We start from the raw sequence: 13,205 nt of genomic DNA, 5'->3' as shown, positions 1-13,205 counted from the left end.
ACTACTAACTACTATACTATACTACTATATATATATATATATATATATATATATATATATATATATATATACTATATATATATATATATATATATATATACATACATACATACACACACACACACATACATACATACATACATACATACATACATACATACATACATACATACATACATACATACATACATACATACATACACACACACACATATATATATATCCACTTATCAGCACTCCATTGATTTTATGAATGTTCTTGAACATGTACATACGTATAACAAAACCTTCACACATACGATTGACGTGCACAAACGCCGCATACCTTTGCTCTCAGATCCATCCTCTGCAACCAATGTAGTATTCGTGAGTATATCCATCGCCTCTCGGGCCTCGGGTATGACCGTGTCACCCCTTATCAGCACCCCATCAATATCCAGCACGAACCCAGGCACACAATCTCCCTTATTTAGGCGTACTTTTCTATCATTAGTTGAGTATAGCCTTTTATTCACCCTGCTCGTGGACGTATATCCAGGTACGCAATTTCTTGCATCAAGGTGTACTATTCTGTTCTTTGTTGAGTATAATCTTCTGTTTGCGCTATTGTGAAGTGGGGTTATAGAAGATCTCGTACTTCCAACCAGACCAGCATATGTTGCAAATACACACTTCATTGCACCGTGAAACATTATTTGCATGTGTGTAGTAATGTTGGTAGTTCTTTGCTATATCTGTTGAACAAAAGAAGGTATAACCCGTATGGGGCGTTTACTGTAGTTAAATATATACAATACCACCTATATAGATTTAAAAGATATAAATCGCGTGCAGTGCTTAGTGCATGACTTCTACTTTATCACGACACGGCCCTACCGGTTGTTTTGCTGTTTGCTTTTAGTTGGATATGTCGGCTGTATGCAAATAGATATCCCAAGAAGGGATCCAAGAGATAAACTCTGAACATGACGACATGACGACAATAAAACATCATGACAATATTTTATGTCTGCTCTCGTGTATGAATTTAAAAATTGTACGTGGCTTATAGAATGATAGGGTCAGCAGCCGCTGTCTCATTAGATCTCTGGAGCCAGACTGCCAGACTGCCAGGCTGTCAGTATGCTTTTAGAAATGATGAGCCCGCCAAAACGCTACTACTATATTTAGTATATAGATACTTCTCAAGTAGACACGTTTATTCAGTTTAATGAGCTTGACGTCATGTGTCATAACTTGCACCTCCAGACAACTCACTACCGGGTCTCATACCGTTTGCCGTTTGGTCCTAATAAGTTAAAACGCATGTTTTCGAGCATATTAACGTTTGGCTTTTAACGTTCTCGTCAGTTTGTACCTGGTACGTAGAGTTTTAGGGTTTTGTACTTTTTAAAAGGGGTACGCATTTCATACGAATATACATTTTTTTAACGTGTAGGATTTCGTTATGTATTGTTTTAAAATAGCGTTGGCTGAAGGCTCTGACTCTGAGTCTCCTCTTGCTGCTTGTTTTGCGAGATAAATATTCCTTTTCAATGTTCTTTAATTGGCTTGGTTTTAACAAAATGTACTCCTCCACTCTGCTTGTTCTCTTTTATCATGTTTTGATATTTTTGTTGCTGTATGTATCAGTTTGGTCACTTTGGTGCACTCGCGTATTGCTAGGGTTCGAAATAATTGGCATTTCTACCCGAAATATTTGGAAATTGGAAAAACGAATATACAGTGCGGATCGGGAGAACCTAAAGGAAGCCATAGCCGTCATAAAAAAAACGGCCACAATTTGACAGTCACTATTCACTATTAGAGTCCCTATGTGTGCCGACCAAAATGTGACGTAGGTGTCGGGCTCCAATACGTATATGTTTATACTTCCAAATGTTGGTACGATATCAAAACGTAATACGTTTTCACCCTGTACATGAGAAATGACCCCAAAATGACCTGTAAAAAGTTATTTTTCTACATGAAATATTGAGCTTTTTGAAATTCCGAGCCTTCCGTAGTTGCCTCGGCTTTCTTGATGAGGCGGCACGTCGATTTCTGCCCTCAAAAGTGCCAAATTCGAATTTTGAGCAAACTACCTTTTTTTTTTGAGACACAAAATCTAAAACCTGTCCGGGTGATTTTTAAGTCCTGGTCATTCTAAGCAATTTCCGCTATCTAACCCATCAATCGGACCAGTGGTTGATGGTGCCATACTTGCTCAAAGTAGGGGTGATTTTGAACCCTATCTATACGCGAGTGCACCATATCATTGTATTTTTACAGTCAAACCAGCCAAAACTCCAGCAATACTCAAACCTCATGTAAATATTTATTTCGAGGGTGGGACGGTGGTCGGTGGGTAGTTTCGGTTTTGAAAATGTGGAAAAATGGACTGTATCATGACCCTTTAGCTAGAGAAGTGTAAAATATATGGGAGAACGGACAAGTCCGTAGGACTTAACTGTGTTCGAGTTTGTCGTACCATACTTCTAAATTAAATAGCAATCTTGCTTTGTTTTGGAGGCCATATCTCAATTCCACCTATGCAAACATACCGGTCAATGATCTCACGAATAAAAATATATCGGTCAACAAAATCATTAAATATGTGACAGCAAATGAAGTGATGTGTGGTTTTTGAACTTTTGGGCGTCATTTTCTTGCGTAGCTGAAGTACAATTTCAATACGAGCAAGTTGGCACATGTTGGTAGACAAGTAGTCAGTTCATGCAATTTAAAATAGACAATGAAGACATGATATAATCTCCCACTTGTGGTCTGTGTTCATCACCGAAATGCGTATTCTACTTCTTTGTTGCTGTGCGCGTGATGTGTCTCTTGACATATAGTGTACCTACATTTTCGTATCAAGTAGAAGATTCAGATATGATGCTTGAGATTCAGATATGATACTGAGTTACAAGTTTGAAAGTTGGGGCTGTCCTGTATATATAATACAAACAGTATAAAGACGTCTGTGTAGTGGGGTTTTAAGACGGATTTATTGTGTAGTGAAGAAGCCTGGCTGTGGTCGTAGTGGCGAATTCACAGGCTCATCTTCCCACTTTCTGACTGTCTGTCCACAAGCGAACTAGCGTGCCTATTTCAGCTCGCTCCTAGTTGATATGCAGCGGAACGATCTGCTCACCTACCATTTGCAATAACGTTTGATTGTTTGTTTTCATAAAAACTACTGCATCGATTTCGATGTTTTATGATATAATAAATATGTACAATACAGTGTTGAATTGATATCTATTACTTGGCTAAAACGTATAGATTTACAGTCCAGTGAAGGAGCCTGGCTGTGGTAGTAGCGGCGAATTCACTGGCTCGTCATCCCACTTGCTGACGTCTGTCCACGTGCGAACTAGCGTGCCTGTTTCGGTTCGCTCCCAAGGCCCGGCCGGGACTCTTCGCTTTGATACATCTGAGCTCATGAAGTTTGGTGATTTGTTTTGGTTGCCGTTTTCATGCATATCTCCTAGCTCATGATTGAAATCTCTGTGCATATACTCATCGGCACGGACACGGAGCGCTACGTCCCTGATAGTAGCTTCTTTTGGTAGGTTGTAGTATTCGCGAGCGACAACTGGGGCAGGCTTGTTTTCAATTGCACCAGCATCAATTGCAGTAATGAAATCCGTATATGCAGTGACAGCCGCCTCTTCCAAATAGCCAACGAATCTGTGCGCCGTGGCAGGTGAAAACCCATACAAAATACCATAGCTTAGTGCATAAGCACCTTGGCTGAAGGTCACGAACTGACGCTCAATCCATGTGGGCTGGGTAACCTGCATCCAAATTAGCAAGTGCATGCGTTCATTCTCGGCCTCTTCTTGCAGTGGGTTGATCCATCCGTGATCGGCCTGCATTTGTCGTAATGAACGGGCGTGGCGGAAAGCTGAAGCCACAATACCCGGTACTGCCGCCAAAGTTTCTAGCGTTACTGCGTGATGATCATACTTCTCTCGGAAGAATAAGTGCATAAGTTGCTCTAGACCTTTCATAAGCCCATATGAGACTCTGTCTCGTATACCTTTCGGGTCGTAATGTGCTTCGAGGTCAGTAGCCATGGACTCTAACTGTATGTTGTTCCTCTTCATTTCCTCCGGAGTGAGCTTGGTCTGATTCTCCTTTGTAGGATCTGCGAGTTTATTGTGGCGCTCGTAGCTTCTTGCGATCAAAGTTTGTGCCTCGGGAGATATCCAGTGGTAGGGTCGGGCGCTGGCTTCTTTCGGAAGTGGATCTCCTAGCAAATTTGCAGTCACGTAGGATGCAATCAGGACTCCTCCAAAAACACCGGCTGTATACTTAGCGCCTGCGCGGGTTCTGATCATTACTGAGGTAGTTTTGGTGGCGATTTGGTGCTTTTCACGAATCTGTGGTCTCTGGGCTAGTACTAGCCGACGTGCGCCAAGTGTTGAAAACATATTTAGTTTAGGTGTGCTATTTCGTCTTGTGGATTATACTGCTCACCGTTTCAATGTTTGTCTATTTATATGTGAATTCTGTAAACTGATAGATGTTATAGTTCAAATCCGAAAATGACCCTGCATAAAATTGTTGACCGCTGTAATGGATATAGATGGTGTTGGATCCGAAAGCCTGGAAGATAGTCTGCTTTGATAGCGAAGTGTTCAAAAGTTTTGTCTGGAGGATGTAGACCTTGGAAGGGATAAAAATATGTATAGCTCCAAACCCTCCGATTGCTCGGTTGAACTAACATTTATATACATTTTATTCCCACAACTTTCATGCTTATATAATCTGTGAAGTCTGGGCTATCTTTTATAGGCCATACAACAGTGAAATACACCTTTATTGTTTTATTTTTTAAAAACAAAATAGAAGATAAGAGCGAAATCTCTTTTTGATAATATTATTTGTTTTGTATTTTTAAAAAGCAATAATGATCGTGTCCGACTGTCCGATCGGTCGGATACCTATTTAGTATTTTTAAACATGTATGTGCCTATTTTCAGGGTACCGAATAGAAGTTGAACGTAAACGCATATATAAAACGTTGAAACGTTTATAATAGGATCAAACGATTAGACCTATAAAATGCATCTAATATACAGCGGACCGTAAATAGGAATAAAGGTTTAACGTAAATGTATATTTATTTGATTTATAAAAGTTTTAACGGAAAACGGTTTGAGCTGTATTAGTTAACGAGCTGGGTTATTGTTTTTATATATTTTTGTATCTAAAAACAAATAAAAATAAAAATACAACAGATACATAATACATACGCGGTCGCGACAGAATGTGGTATTTTGTTTTTAAAAAACAAATACGCAAATAGACGGAAAGTGAGCCGGTGAGGCCGACAGCTTTTCTCATATATTTTTTTGCTTGTTTTGTTAAAAAAACAAAGAAAACAAACCAAATATGATAAAAAATCATAATATATTTAATCCCTTAGTTCGGATATCTGTCTCACTTTAATATCTGTCTCACTTTATAACGGGTATTCGGTCACCCTAATCTAATCTCAAATATTCCTCCCTTTACTATTGTCTACCTTCTCCCAAGGATTGAGGAGCTATAGTTTATCTTCTTGGTACTGGCTAGCCTAAGAGCAGTGTAGTAATCCCTATTTAAGGAACCAAAGTCTATGAGGTAGATGGATTTTAAATTTAATTAGTTTCATTTAGGATAGAAGTCTTCTTGTAAACAAGGGATGGATCTTACATAGCTTGGGTATACTCCTACGGGCTTATAGGGAGAATAGTTTAATTATTATGTAGGGTGATTAATCTACTAGAGGAAGATAAGCTAGGTCGTTCAGTTAAAAGGAAGTCACCTGCGTAGGAGGATGTAGAGGAAGGAAACTAATCGATTAGAAGTTTCATAGATGTGTTAGTGGAATACTGATATATGTGTTGTATGCTTATTCTTTAGTGGACTAGGCTATGTATAAATCGTCTAGGGGTAGAAGTAAATATATGAAATGGAATATTGATTGGTGTTAGGCATAATATGTATGATATGGTAGAATAGTGTATTGGACAGGAGAAGGTAGATGAAGTTCTAGTATATAGAGGATGTAGATTACAAATATGATTTATATTGGGTATTGACGGGAGGTGTTGCTAAGCCGGTGTGGTATATAAATGTATGTGTGTTGGTGGGATACCTGTCTAAATAAGTAGACATGTGTTATGAATAAGAGTTATAGGAATGATAGTGATGTATTACATATGTAATGTTTCGGTCGTACGACCGGGGACATACTCCTCTGTGATATATAATACAGCCTACAATCTTCATTGGTGATTCAAATATTCTATTGACCATTCCATTGGCCCCCATTTATGTTTGGGAACAAAATTATGAACTTTGCCATCCCAAAATCGGAGTATTCTCATCGATACGGTGGTTATTATTACCAGTTCTGTGAAAATTTGTCAAACGCAGGGTCATAATCTCAGCACGTATTATATGACTTTGTGTGACCCGCGATGTTTCTGGGTTCAGGGCAAGTTTCAATTGGATATCGTAAACTCAGCCTATAAAATTGACTGGATGCCCCGCCTAAGGAATTTGCACTACCTACTGGGTCGTACATTATGAACACAGAGAACAACACGAGAAAATATAGTATTGTAGTGCACAAAAACACGCTAAATCAGTATGCAGCTTACTATAATCATGCCTAGTGCCGAGAACCTAGTTGTATACAACGCCATCACGTGTAAGTTCTTGCAATGGTTCAGACCCAACTATGATTTTGAACAACATCCTAATTTAAAGGACGATAATGCAGAACTCCGAGAAATACTCTTGGCCATTTAGCAAGATCGAACTTTCGTATGGAGTACAAGTTCCTGGTCCAGACGATCGACCCACACTAAAGAGATCCAATGGTATACTATTTGATAAGAAAGCAATATCTTGGTATATGCCGCGCAATAACATGGAATGGGATCTAGTTGAGGAAACAGGGAACCCCACGAAATCACCGCAATTGAACACTCTCATCAAACAAGTGACAAAGTTTGAGCTCAGAGGCGAAGGTGCATTGGAGAAGATCGTATCGATAGGACACAGCGCTCAAGATGCTATTGATAAAATTGAAACCGCTTATGGCATGCAACTATCTGTATCTGCTATATGTCGAGCGCTAAAGAACAACAAAGAACTTACACAAGTGCAACCAAACCCACAACAACAGCAGCAAATGGGCTAAATTCGCCCCATTGTACATATAAATGAAATAAATTTGAAAAAGTATAAGTATGGGACCTGTGCTAGAATCTGTGTATTTCTATTGGTGAAATTTTGGTCATACTGAGGGTCATACACTTCCTATATATTTTCGTAACAGATATTTGCTTTGAGCTAGAAGGCTATTTGTTTTAAGAAAAGAGGACCGGATTGAGAGTCACTCTGGACTTCTGAGGTCATTATAGAAATATTTATTTTCAAAAAATAAAATGTATTTATGTGTATGTACAGGACAGTCATACCTCTTTATATGTCCAACTCTTTAAGGTGTCTACCTCTTTATATGTCCAATTTCTATTTTGGCCAACCACCTATATATGAGTCAGGTCTTTTTAGGCCGGTCCTGCAGCCTGCTCTTGGAGGTTTTAGGGTTTTTCATGTGTGAATATTTCACCTTTCACCTCAGCTTGACGGTAGCTTTATCTGTAATACATACACTAGAGTACGTACTACAATCGATCCTGATGGGAGACACTTCCAGTGGTGAACGCTGTTGTGCGAAAGGATGCACTACAACGCACCCAGAGGGTAGTGTACACAAGTGTGCTGGTTGCGATCGAGGTATGCATGCCTTTTGTGGCGTACATCTTGGTGTGAGGGGCACGGCTCAAATTCAATCGGTGGCTGCCTGTCTACAGATAAATGCCAGCCACCGAATGACATGTGGGAGTCTGGTTTCACTAATAACAGACGGACAGAGCCAGCAGTGGTGAGTGAATACACTGGGGCGCGAGGAAAGCCTTGGTATAATAGCAACAGAGACAGTCAATCAGCTTCTATTGTGCCCTGGCCTCTGTACCTGTTTTTATATGAGTGCTGGGGGGTATGTGAGCTCCCCTTGAACCAGTTCACTCCATGCATTAATGTAGGAATCGCGCAATGAGGTTGCCATCGACTACTATCAGACATCAGACTGAGAATACAGATATTACTGTTAAACACGATGATTAATATTGTAATCCATAAAGTTGAAACAACGGGCACGCCATGGTCCTTGAATAGTTAATTCAGTGTTTTACTGTGATTCCTTGTAACAAGACCTCCGCAATTCCGATGCGAGTATAAAGTTAAGTGGTCACGGGCAACGTGATGTGTTGATTCTTATTTTTTTTGTTGATAAAATACACATATGCAAATGCAAATGTGAAAATAGAAATTTATAATTAACAGATTCACTTTTTAGGGAAGGAGCCTGGCGGTGGTAGTTGTGGGAAATTCACTGGCTCATCATCCCACTTGCTGGCGTCTGTCCACGTGCGCAATAGTGTACCTGTTTGGGTTCGCTCCCAAGGCCCGGCCGGCACTCTTCGTTTTGAGAAATCTGAACTCATAAAGTTTGGTGATTTGTTTTGGTTGCCGTTTTCATGCATATCTCCCAGCTCGTGATTGAAATCTCTGTGCATATACTCATCTGCACGGACACGGAGCGCTACGTCTCTGATAGTAGCCTCTTTGGGTAGGTTGTAGTACTCTCGAGCGATAACTGGTGCTGGCTTGTTTTCAATTGCACCAGCATCAATTGCAGTAATGAAATCCGAATATGCAGTAACTGCCGCCTCTTCCAAGTAACCAACGAATCTGTGCGCCGTGGCAGGCGAAAATCCATACAAAATACCATAGCTTAGTGCATAAGCACCTTGGCTGAAGGTCACGAACTGACGCTCAATCCATGTGGGCTGGGTAACCTGCATCCAAATTAGCAGATGCATGCGTTCATTCTCAGCCTCTTCTTGTAGTGGATTAATCCATCCATGGTCTGCCTGCATTAGCCTTAACGAACGGGCGTGGCGAAAAGCTGAAGCCACAATACCCGGCACTGCCGCCAAAGTTTCTAGCGTTACTGCGTGATGATCGTATTTCTCTCGGAAAAACAAGTGCATAAGTTGCTCTAGGCTTCTCATAAGCACATATGAGACCCTGTCTCGCACGCCTTTCGGTTCATAATGTGCTAAAAGGTCAGTAGCCATAGATTCTAACTGAATGTTATTTCTCTTCATCTCCTCCGGAGTGAGCTTGGTCTGATTCTCCTTTGTAGGATCTGCAAGTTTATTGTGGCGCTCGTAGCTTCTTGCAATTAAAGTGTGCGCTTCGGGAGAAATCCAGTGATATGGACGGGCGCTGGCTTCTTTTGGAAGTGTATCTCCTAGTAAATTTGCAGTCACGTACGAAGCAATCACAACTCCTCCAAAAACACCAGCACTGTATTTAGCGGCTGCGCGGGTTCTGTTCCAGATTGAGATTGTTTTAGTGATCTGGTGCATCTCACGTACCTGCAGTCTCTGGGCTAGTACTAGCCGACGAGCGCCGAGTATAGAAAACATGTTTCGTCTCTAGGCCCTATATGTTGATTTTGTAGCTAGATTCCTCAATGCCTCGACGTCTGTCTCTTTATATATCAATGCCAAAAACTTGAACTCATGTTGAACCCGTTGTTCCCTGCATAATGTTCGTTGACCGCTAAAAACGTTCCCGACTCTAATGGACCCGGAAACCTTTGAATTTATGTTTGTGGGGCTGCGTTTCGCACAATTCTGCTTTGATAGCGTAATAAATCGGCTCGTACCTGGTAAACGACATGGTCTTTATAAGAGTATAAGAATATGTCTTGACATTTTTTTCTTCATATTTTCGGACGTGTCTGTAGTTTTCGCGACATCAGTTATGTTCCTGAAAGTTGCTGAATAGGGTCATCTCAAAATATTATAGAACAAAGTGACGGTCCTCTCGGCTATTTCATTTATTTTCATTCATTTTCCTGTCGTTGTCGTTTACTAGGCCAAAAAGTCAGGGAAATACTAAGAATATATAATTTCCTCTCTAATTATGCCCTCTTTCCCCCAATTTCATACCAACAATTAACAGAAAACATTAAACCAACAAGTGAGTAGCATATCCAGAAGTCCAAAATTGCCTAAAATAGTATATGTATTATAAAATAGTTTTTTTGTGTGCAAAATAAGTGGCTCCTGCGGCGGAACTGGAAATACATTCCTAGCGCAATCGCCTTTTATAGAAAGGGAATTTCCATAGTAAAAATTATATATTTTTTTATATTGAGAAAGCCAAAACCCGAAACTCAGAAACTGAGAGCCGAAAGTGAAACCGCCGTTCAAATTTTAGTTTCGGACCGGCCAAGCCACGGGCCAACCCAACCTCTCTACTAGTAGAGAGTCTCTCTCTACTAAATGCGCAAGTAGGCGGTTGGCTTGAGTTTATTATATTTATTACTATATGGGGCTGGTCAATATTTGAGTAGAGCGAGTATACCAATAACCAAAGGCCGAGGTTCACGCAGTCTAATTGTAGATTTTATTTAGATTCTAGATAGTAAAGACTAAAGGCTATGTCCAACGTCCATTCCGACGTTTGTGCTCTACAGGCTACAGTATTTATATGATGGTTGAGTAATAGGGTCGACGATCATTTCTTAAATCATCACTCCGCCTCCATCATTCAGACACTATTGTACGCATTACTCATGTTCTACTCTTGGAAACACCGTTCAATACGAAGCCGCAGTTTGCAATCTAGATTCTAGGTAGTGGAGATTGTGACGGTACATGATGGTCGACTAATAGGGTCATTTCTCAACCATTATTCAGACCATCATTCAGATACTATTGTACGTGTAATACCCGTGTTTTCCTCTCTACTACACTGTCCTGTTAAAAATCTACAATCGATAGTAAAATCGGTCAGTTCTGCACCATCTCACATAAGCGGTGTTGGCGACAGGTTCCTCCAAATTATGAATGATTTGATGTCGTTTTAGACAAAGGTTTCCGATTTCTATTGCGAAACACCATATTAGCGAGTCTTTTATAATCGTACATCTTTAACGTAATTGATAATTCTGTTAGCAGTACATATTGTTAACAACTAAGGTTTTAATGTTTTTGTACTGTCATACTAATTCGGTTCGGTGTAGTTTTTATTGATTAAAAGTGAAGTTCCTTTTCGGTTTGCGTTCGACCCATGAAAGTAGCGATCGAAGGGCGAGTATCGCATGTATTAGTAGCAGTTTCTCTATAAAAATTACAAAAAGATGGTTTACAGGTATAAATACAAGTAGATTCTTCGTAAATGGAGAAGATATCATATTCCTCAATTGAATAAACACAATAAAACATGATATTATATGGCTGGGGCGCTCGTACGATTATAGGTCTCAATTCGCGTATTTAACTCACGGTGAACATATTGAGCATTCTTTGCGTCACCGCAAAGCCCCCGAAGACATTGACAGATGCGATAATAGCAGCTGCCAAACCAAGGCACGATCCTGTGTTATCTAATGCGCCGCCGATGAGCTCCAGTCCCGAGATGATGACCACGCCGGAGATGGCGTTCGTAACACTCATTAGAGGAGTGTGTAGGGATGGATGCACATCCCATACAAGCTGTTGAGTAAGTGCGGGTTGTGGTATTAATGGGGGGGGGGGGGGGATATACTGAGGACACAATACATAGCTATGGAAGGCATTCTATGTTGAAGAAAAAAACGCCGAGAATTTACCAATATTCTAGTCTGAAGGTATATACTAAGGTGAGCGTACAAGGCTACCATCAAATCGGGACTAAAAATATACTGCCGTTTAAGCCCAAGGCTAGCCAAAACCAGGCGTAATACTCGACCACACCCGTACATACTACCTCGTTTATATTCAACACTGACTAAGAACTTACCATATACGTAATCCACAGGCCAAAACACTATTGAACATAGCCTGACATTTCGAACGTCCCTTACTGCGTGCATATAAAGTGCGTCAATTGTATATACTACATTCTAAGCACATACCATGTATCCCAATCCGCAAGCCAGAACAAAGATCAGCATACGAGCCTGCCACTGAACGGGCACTAGGAACCCCAAGCCAATCATTAGCAGAGCTAACAGCAGCCAATGAAGAAGTGCTCTCATGAGCGGCGACAGCAACGGAGTCTTCTTAGGCTTCTCCTCTGATGTTTGTGAGAGGAATGGTTGCTGGTGTGAGTGGTGAGGCAGGTTCGCGCTGGTATTCTGTGAGCTAGGATACTGGTTGCAGATCTGTATTCCCAAGGCCTGCCGGCTTTGTGGGTATCGATTGAAGCACAGACAAGTATTTAAGCAACACGTCGCGTACTTGTGGATGAGTGCAGCTTGGACTTCTGTCCAGATGCCACTATAAAAACGATTGTACTTCGTAGCACATATGCGACGTAGGTATTGCCACTGCACATAAAAATAAAACCGAGTACCATGGGGGATCCAATTTGCAGTGGACAACCCAAACACGTAACACACGTCTGTACTTAAATAGATCAATTCAGACCGCACACAACGGCTCGAAATCTTAGCCATGGCTGCACATAGGGCGAAACAGGTGCATTGGTATGTAGGGCAGGTACATAAGCAATGACACATCCCCTGAACAGACGTGCACAAGGCGAAAGGGCTTGCACAGGTATAAACTCTATGCTTCAGACTATTCGTGTGCGAATCAAATGGGAATGTACTGTACTACATGTTTGCGACCCTGAATGATATATCACGCAACTGTCTAAAGCATTACACTCTGAAGCATCTAGCGCTCTGATATACTTTTTGAAGTGAGTCTTGTAGCTGAGACTGACAGAGACGACAGCCGCTCGATACAACTATAGCACATAGCCTCCACCACTCTATAAAGCTGCGTTTATAACACTTTTACAATTCATCACTTCATAAACTTGCTTTAGGACATGTCTATCGAAAAAGCCGCACCAAACAAACACAAAGAGGTAACACACTTTCTCCTTCCATCACTCCGTAAATTTGTCTTGGGACACCTTCAAAAAATTTATACCACACAAACACATACGTCTGTTAGTTTAATGAAGCACAGAAGAAATATTCACCAAGGTGTATTGCATTTAAAGACAATGCTTCTATATCGATGTGCCCATTTTTTACGTGAAGTTACCCACACACACACACAACACCTACATACATGCATACA

At 40.7% G+C, this 13,205-nt stretch overlaps 5 protein-coding genes across 5 annotated transcripts in view; 1 reads left to right on the top strand and 4 right to left on the bottom strand.

The window, feature by feature from the left end:
- The window catches only part of SARC_04199 (HAD-superfamily subfamily IIA hydrolase), a gene marked incomplete at its 3' end in the record, with an annotated part of 3,223 nt that extends 2,263 nt beyond the window's left edge, over positions 1-960 (bottom strand). Inside the window, exon 1 of the mRNA XM_014301979.1 lies at positions 326-960. Coding sequence (XP_014157454.1) covers positions 326-701 — 376 coding nt within the window. The 5' untranslated portion in view covers positions 702-960. The remainder of the gene's footprint in view (positions 1-325) is intronic.
- Positions 961-3,133: 2,173 nt separating this feature from the next.
- On the bottom strand, positions 3,134-4,328 carry SARC_04198 (hypothetical protein; the record flags this gene model as incomplete). Its single annotated transcript, XM_014301978.1, has 1 exon — positions 3,134-4,328. One exon carries the CDS (start codon positions 4,326-4,328, stop codon positions 3,270-3,272), a length of 1,059 nt encoding a protein of 352 aa, XP_014157453.1. The 3' UTR covers positions 3,134-3,269.
- A 2,429-nt stretch (positions 4,329-6,757) lies between these two features.
- Positions 6,758-7,186, top strand: SARC_04197 (hypothetical protein; the record flags this gene model as incomplete). Its single annotated transcript, XM_014301977.1, has 1 exon — positions 6,758-7,186. One exon carries the CDS (start codon positions 6,758-6,760, stop codon positions 7,184-7,186), a length of 429 nt encoding a protein of 142 aa, XP_014157452.1.
- A 729-nt stretch (positions 7,187-7,915) lies between these two features.
- Positions 7,916-9,650, bottom strand: SARC_04196 (hypothetical protein). Its single transcript, XM_014301976.1, has one exon. The coding sequence runs from the start codon at positions 9,543-9,545 to the stop codon at positions 8,397-8,399; it is 1,149 nt and encodes a 382-aa protein (XP_014157451.1). The 5' UTR covers positions 9,546-9,650; the 3' UTR covers positions 7,916-8,396.
- A 1,487-nt stretch (positions 9,651-11,137) lies between these two features.
- Positions 11,138-12,568, bottom strand: SARC_04195 (hypothetical protein; the record flags this gene model as incomplete). Its single annotated transcript, XM_014301975.1, has 2 exons — positions 11,138-11,624; positions 12,026-12,568. The coding sequence occupies 2 exons, from the start codon at positions 12,566-12,568 to the stop codon at positions 11,406-11,408; spliced, it is 762 nt and encodes a 253-aa protein (XP_014157450.1). The 3' UTR covers positions 11,138-11,405.
- Positions 12,569-13,205: the final 637 nt, after the last annotated feature.

This window comes from Sphaeroforma arctica, assembly GCF_001186125.1.
Source record: "Sphaeroforma arctica JP610 unplaced genomic scaffold supercont1.229, whole genome shotgun sequence".
Taxonomy (NCBI): Eukaryota; class Ichthyosporea; order Ichthyophonida; genus Sphaeroforma; species Sphaeroforma arctica.
Note: the sequence above shows the minus strand (reverse complement) of the source record. Positions and strands in the feature narration are given on the sequence as shown.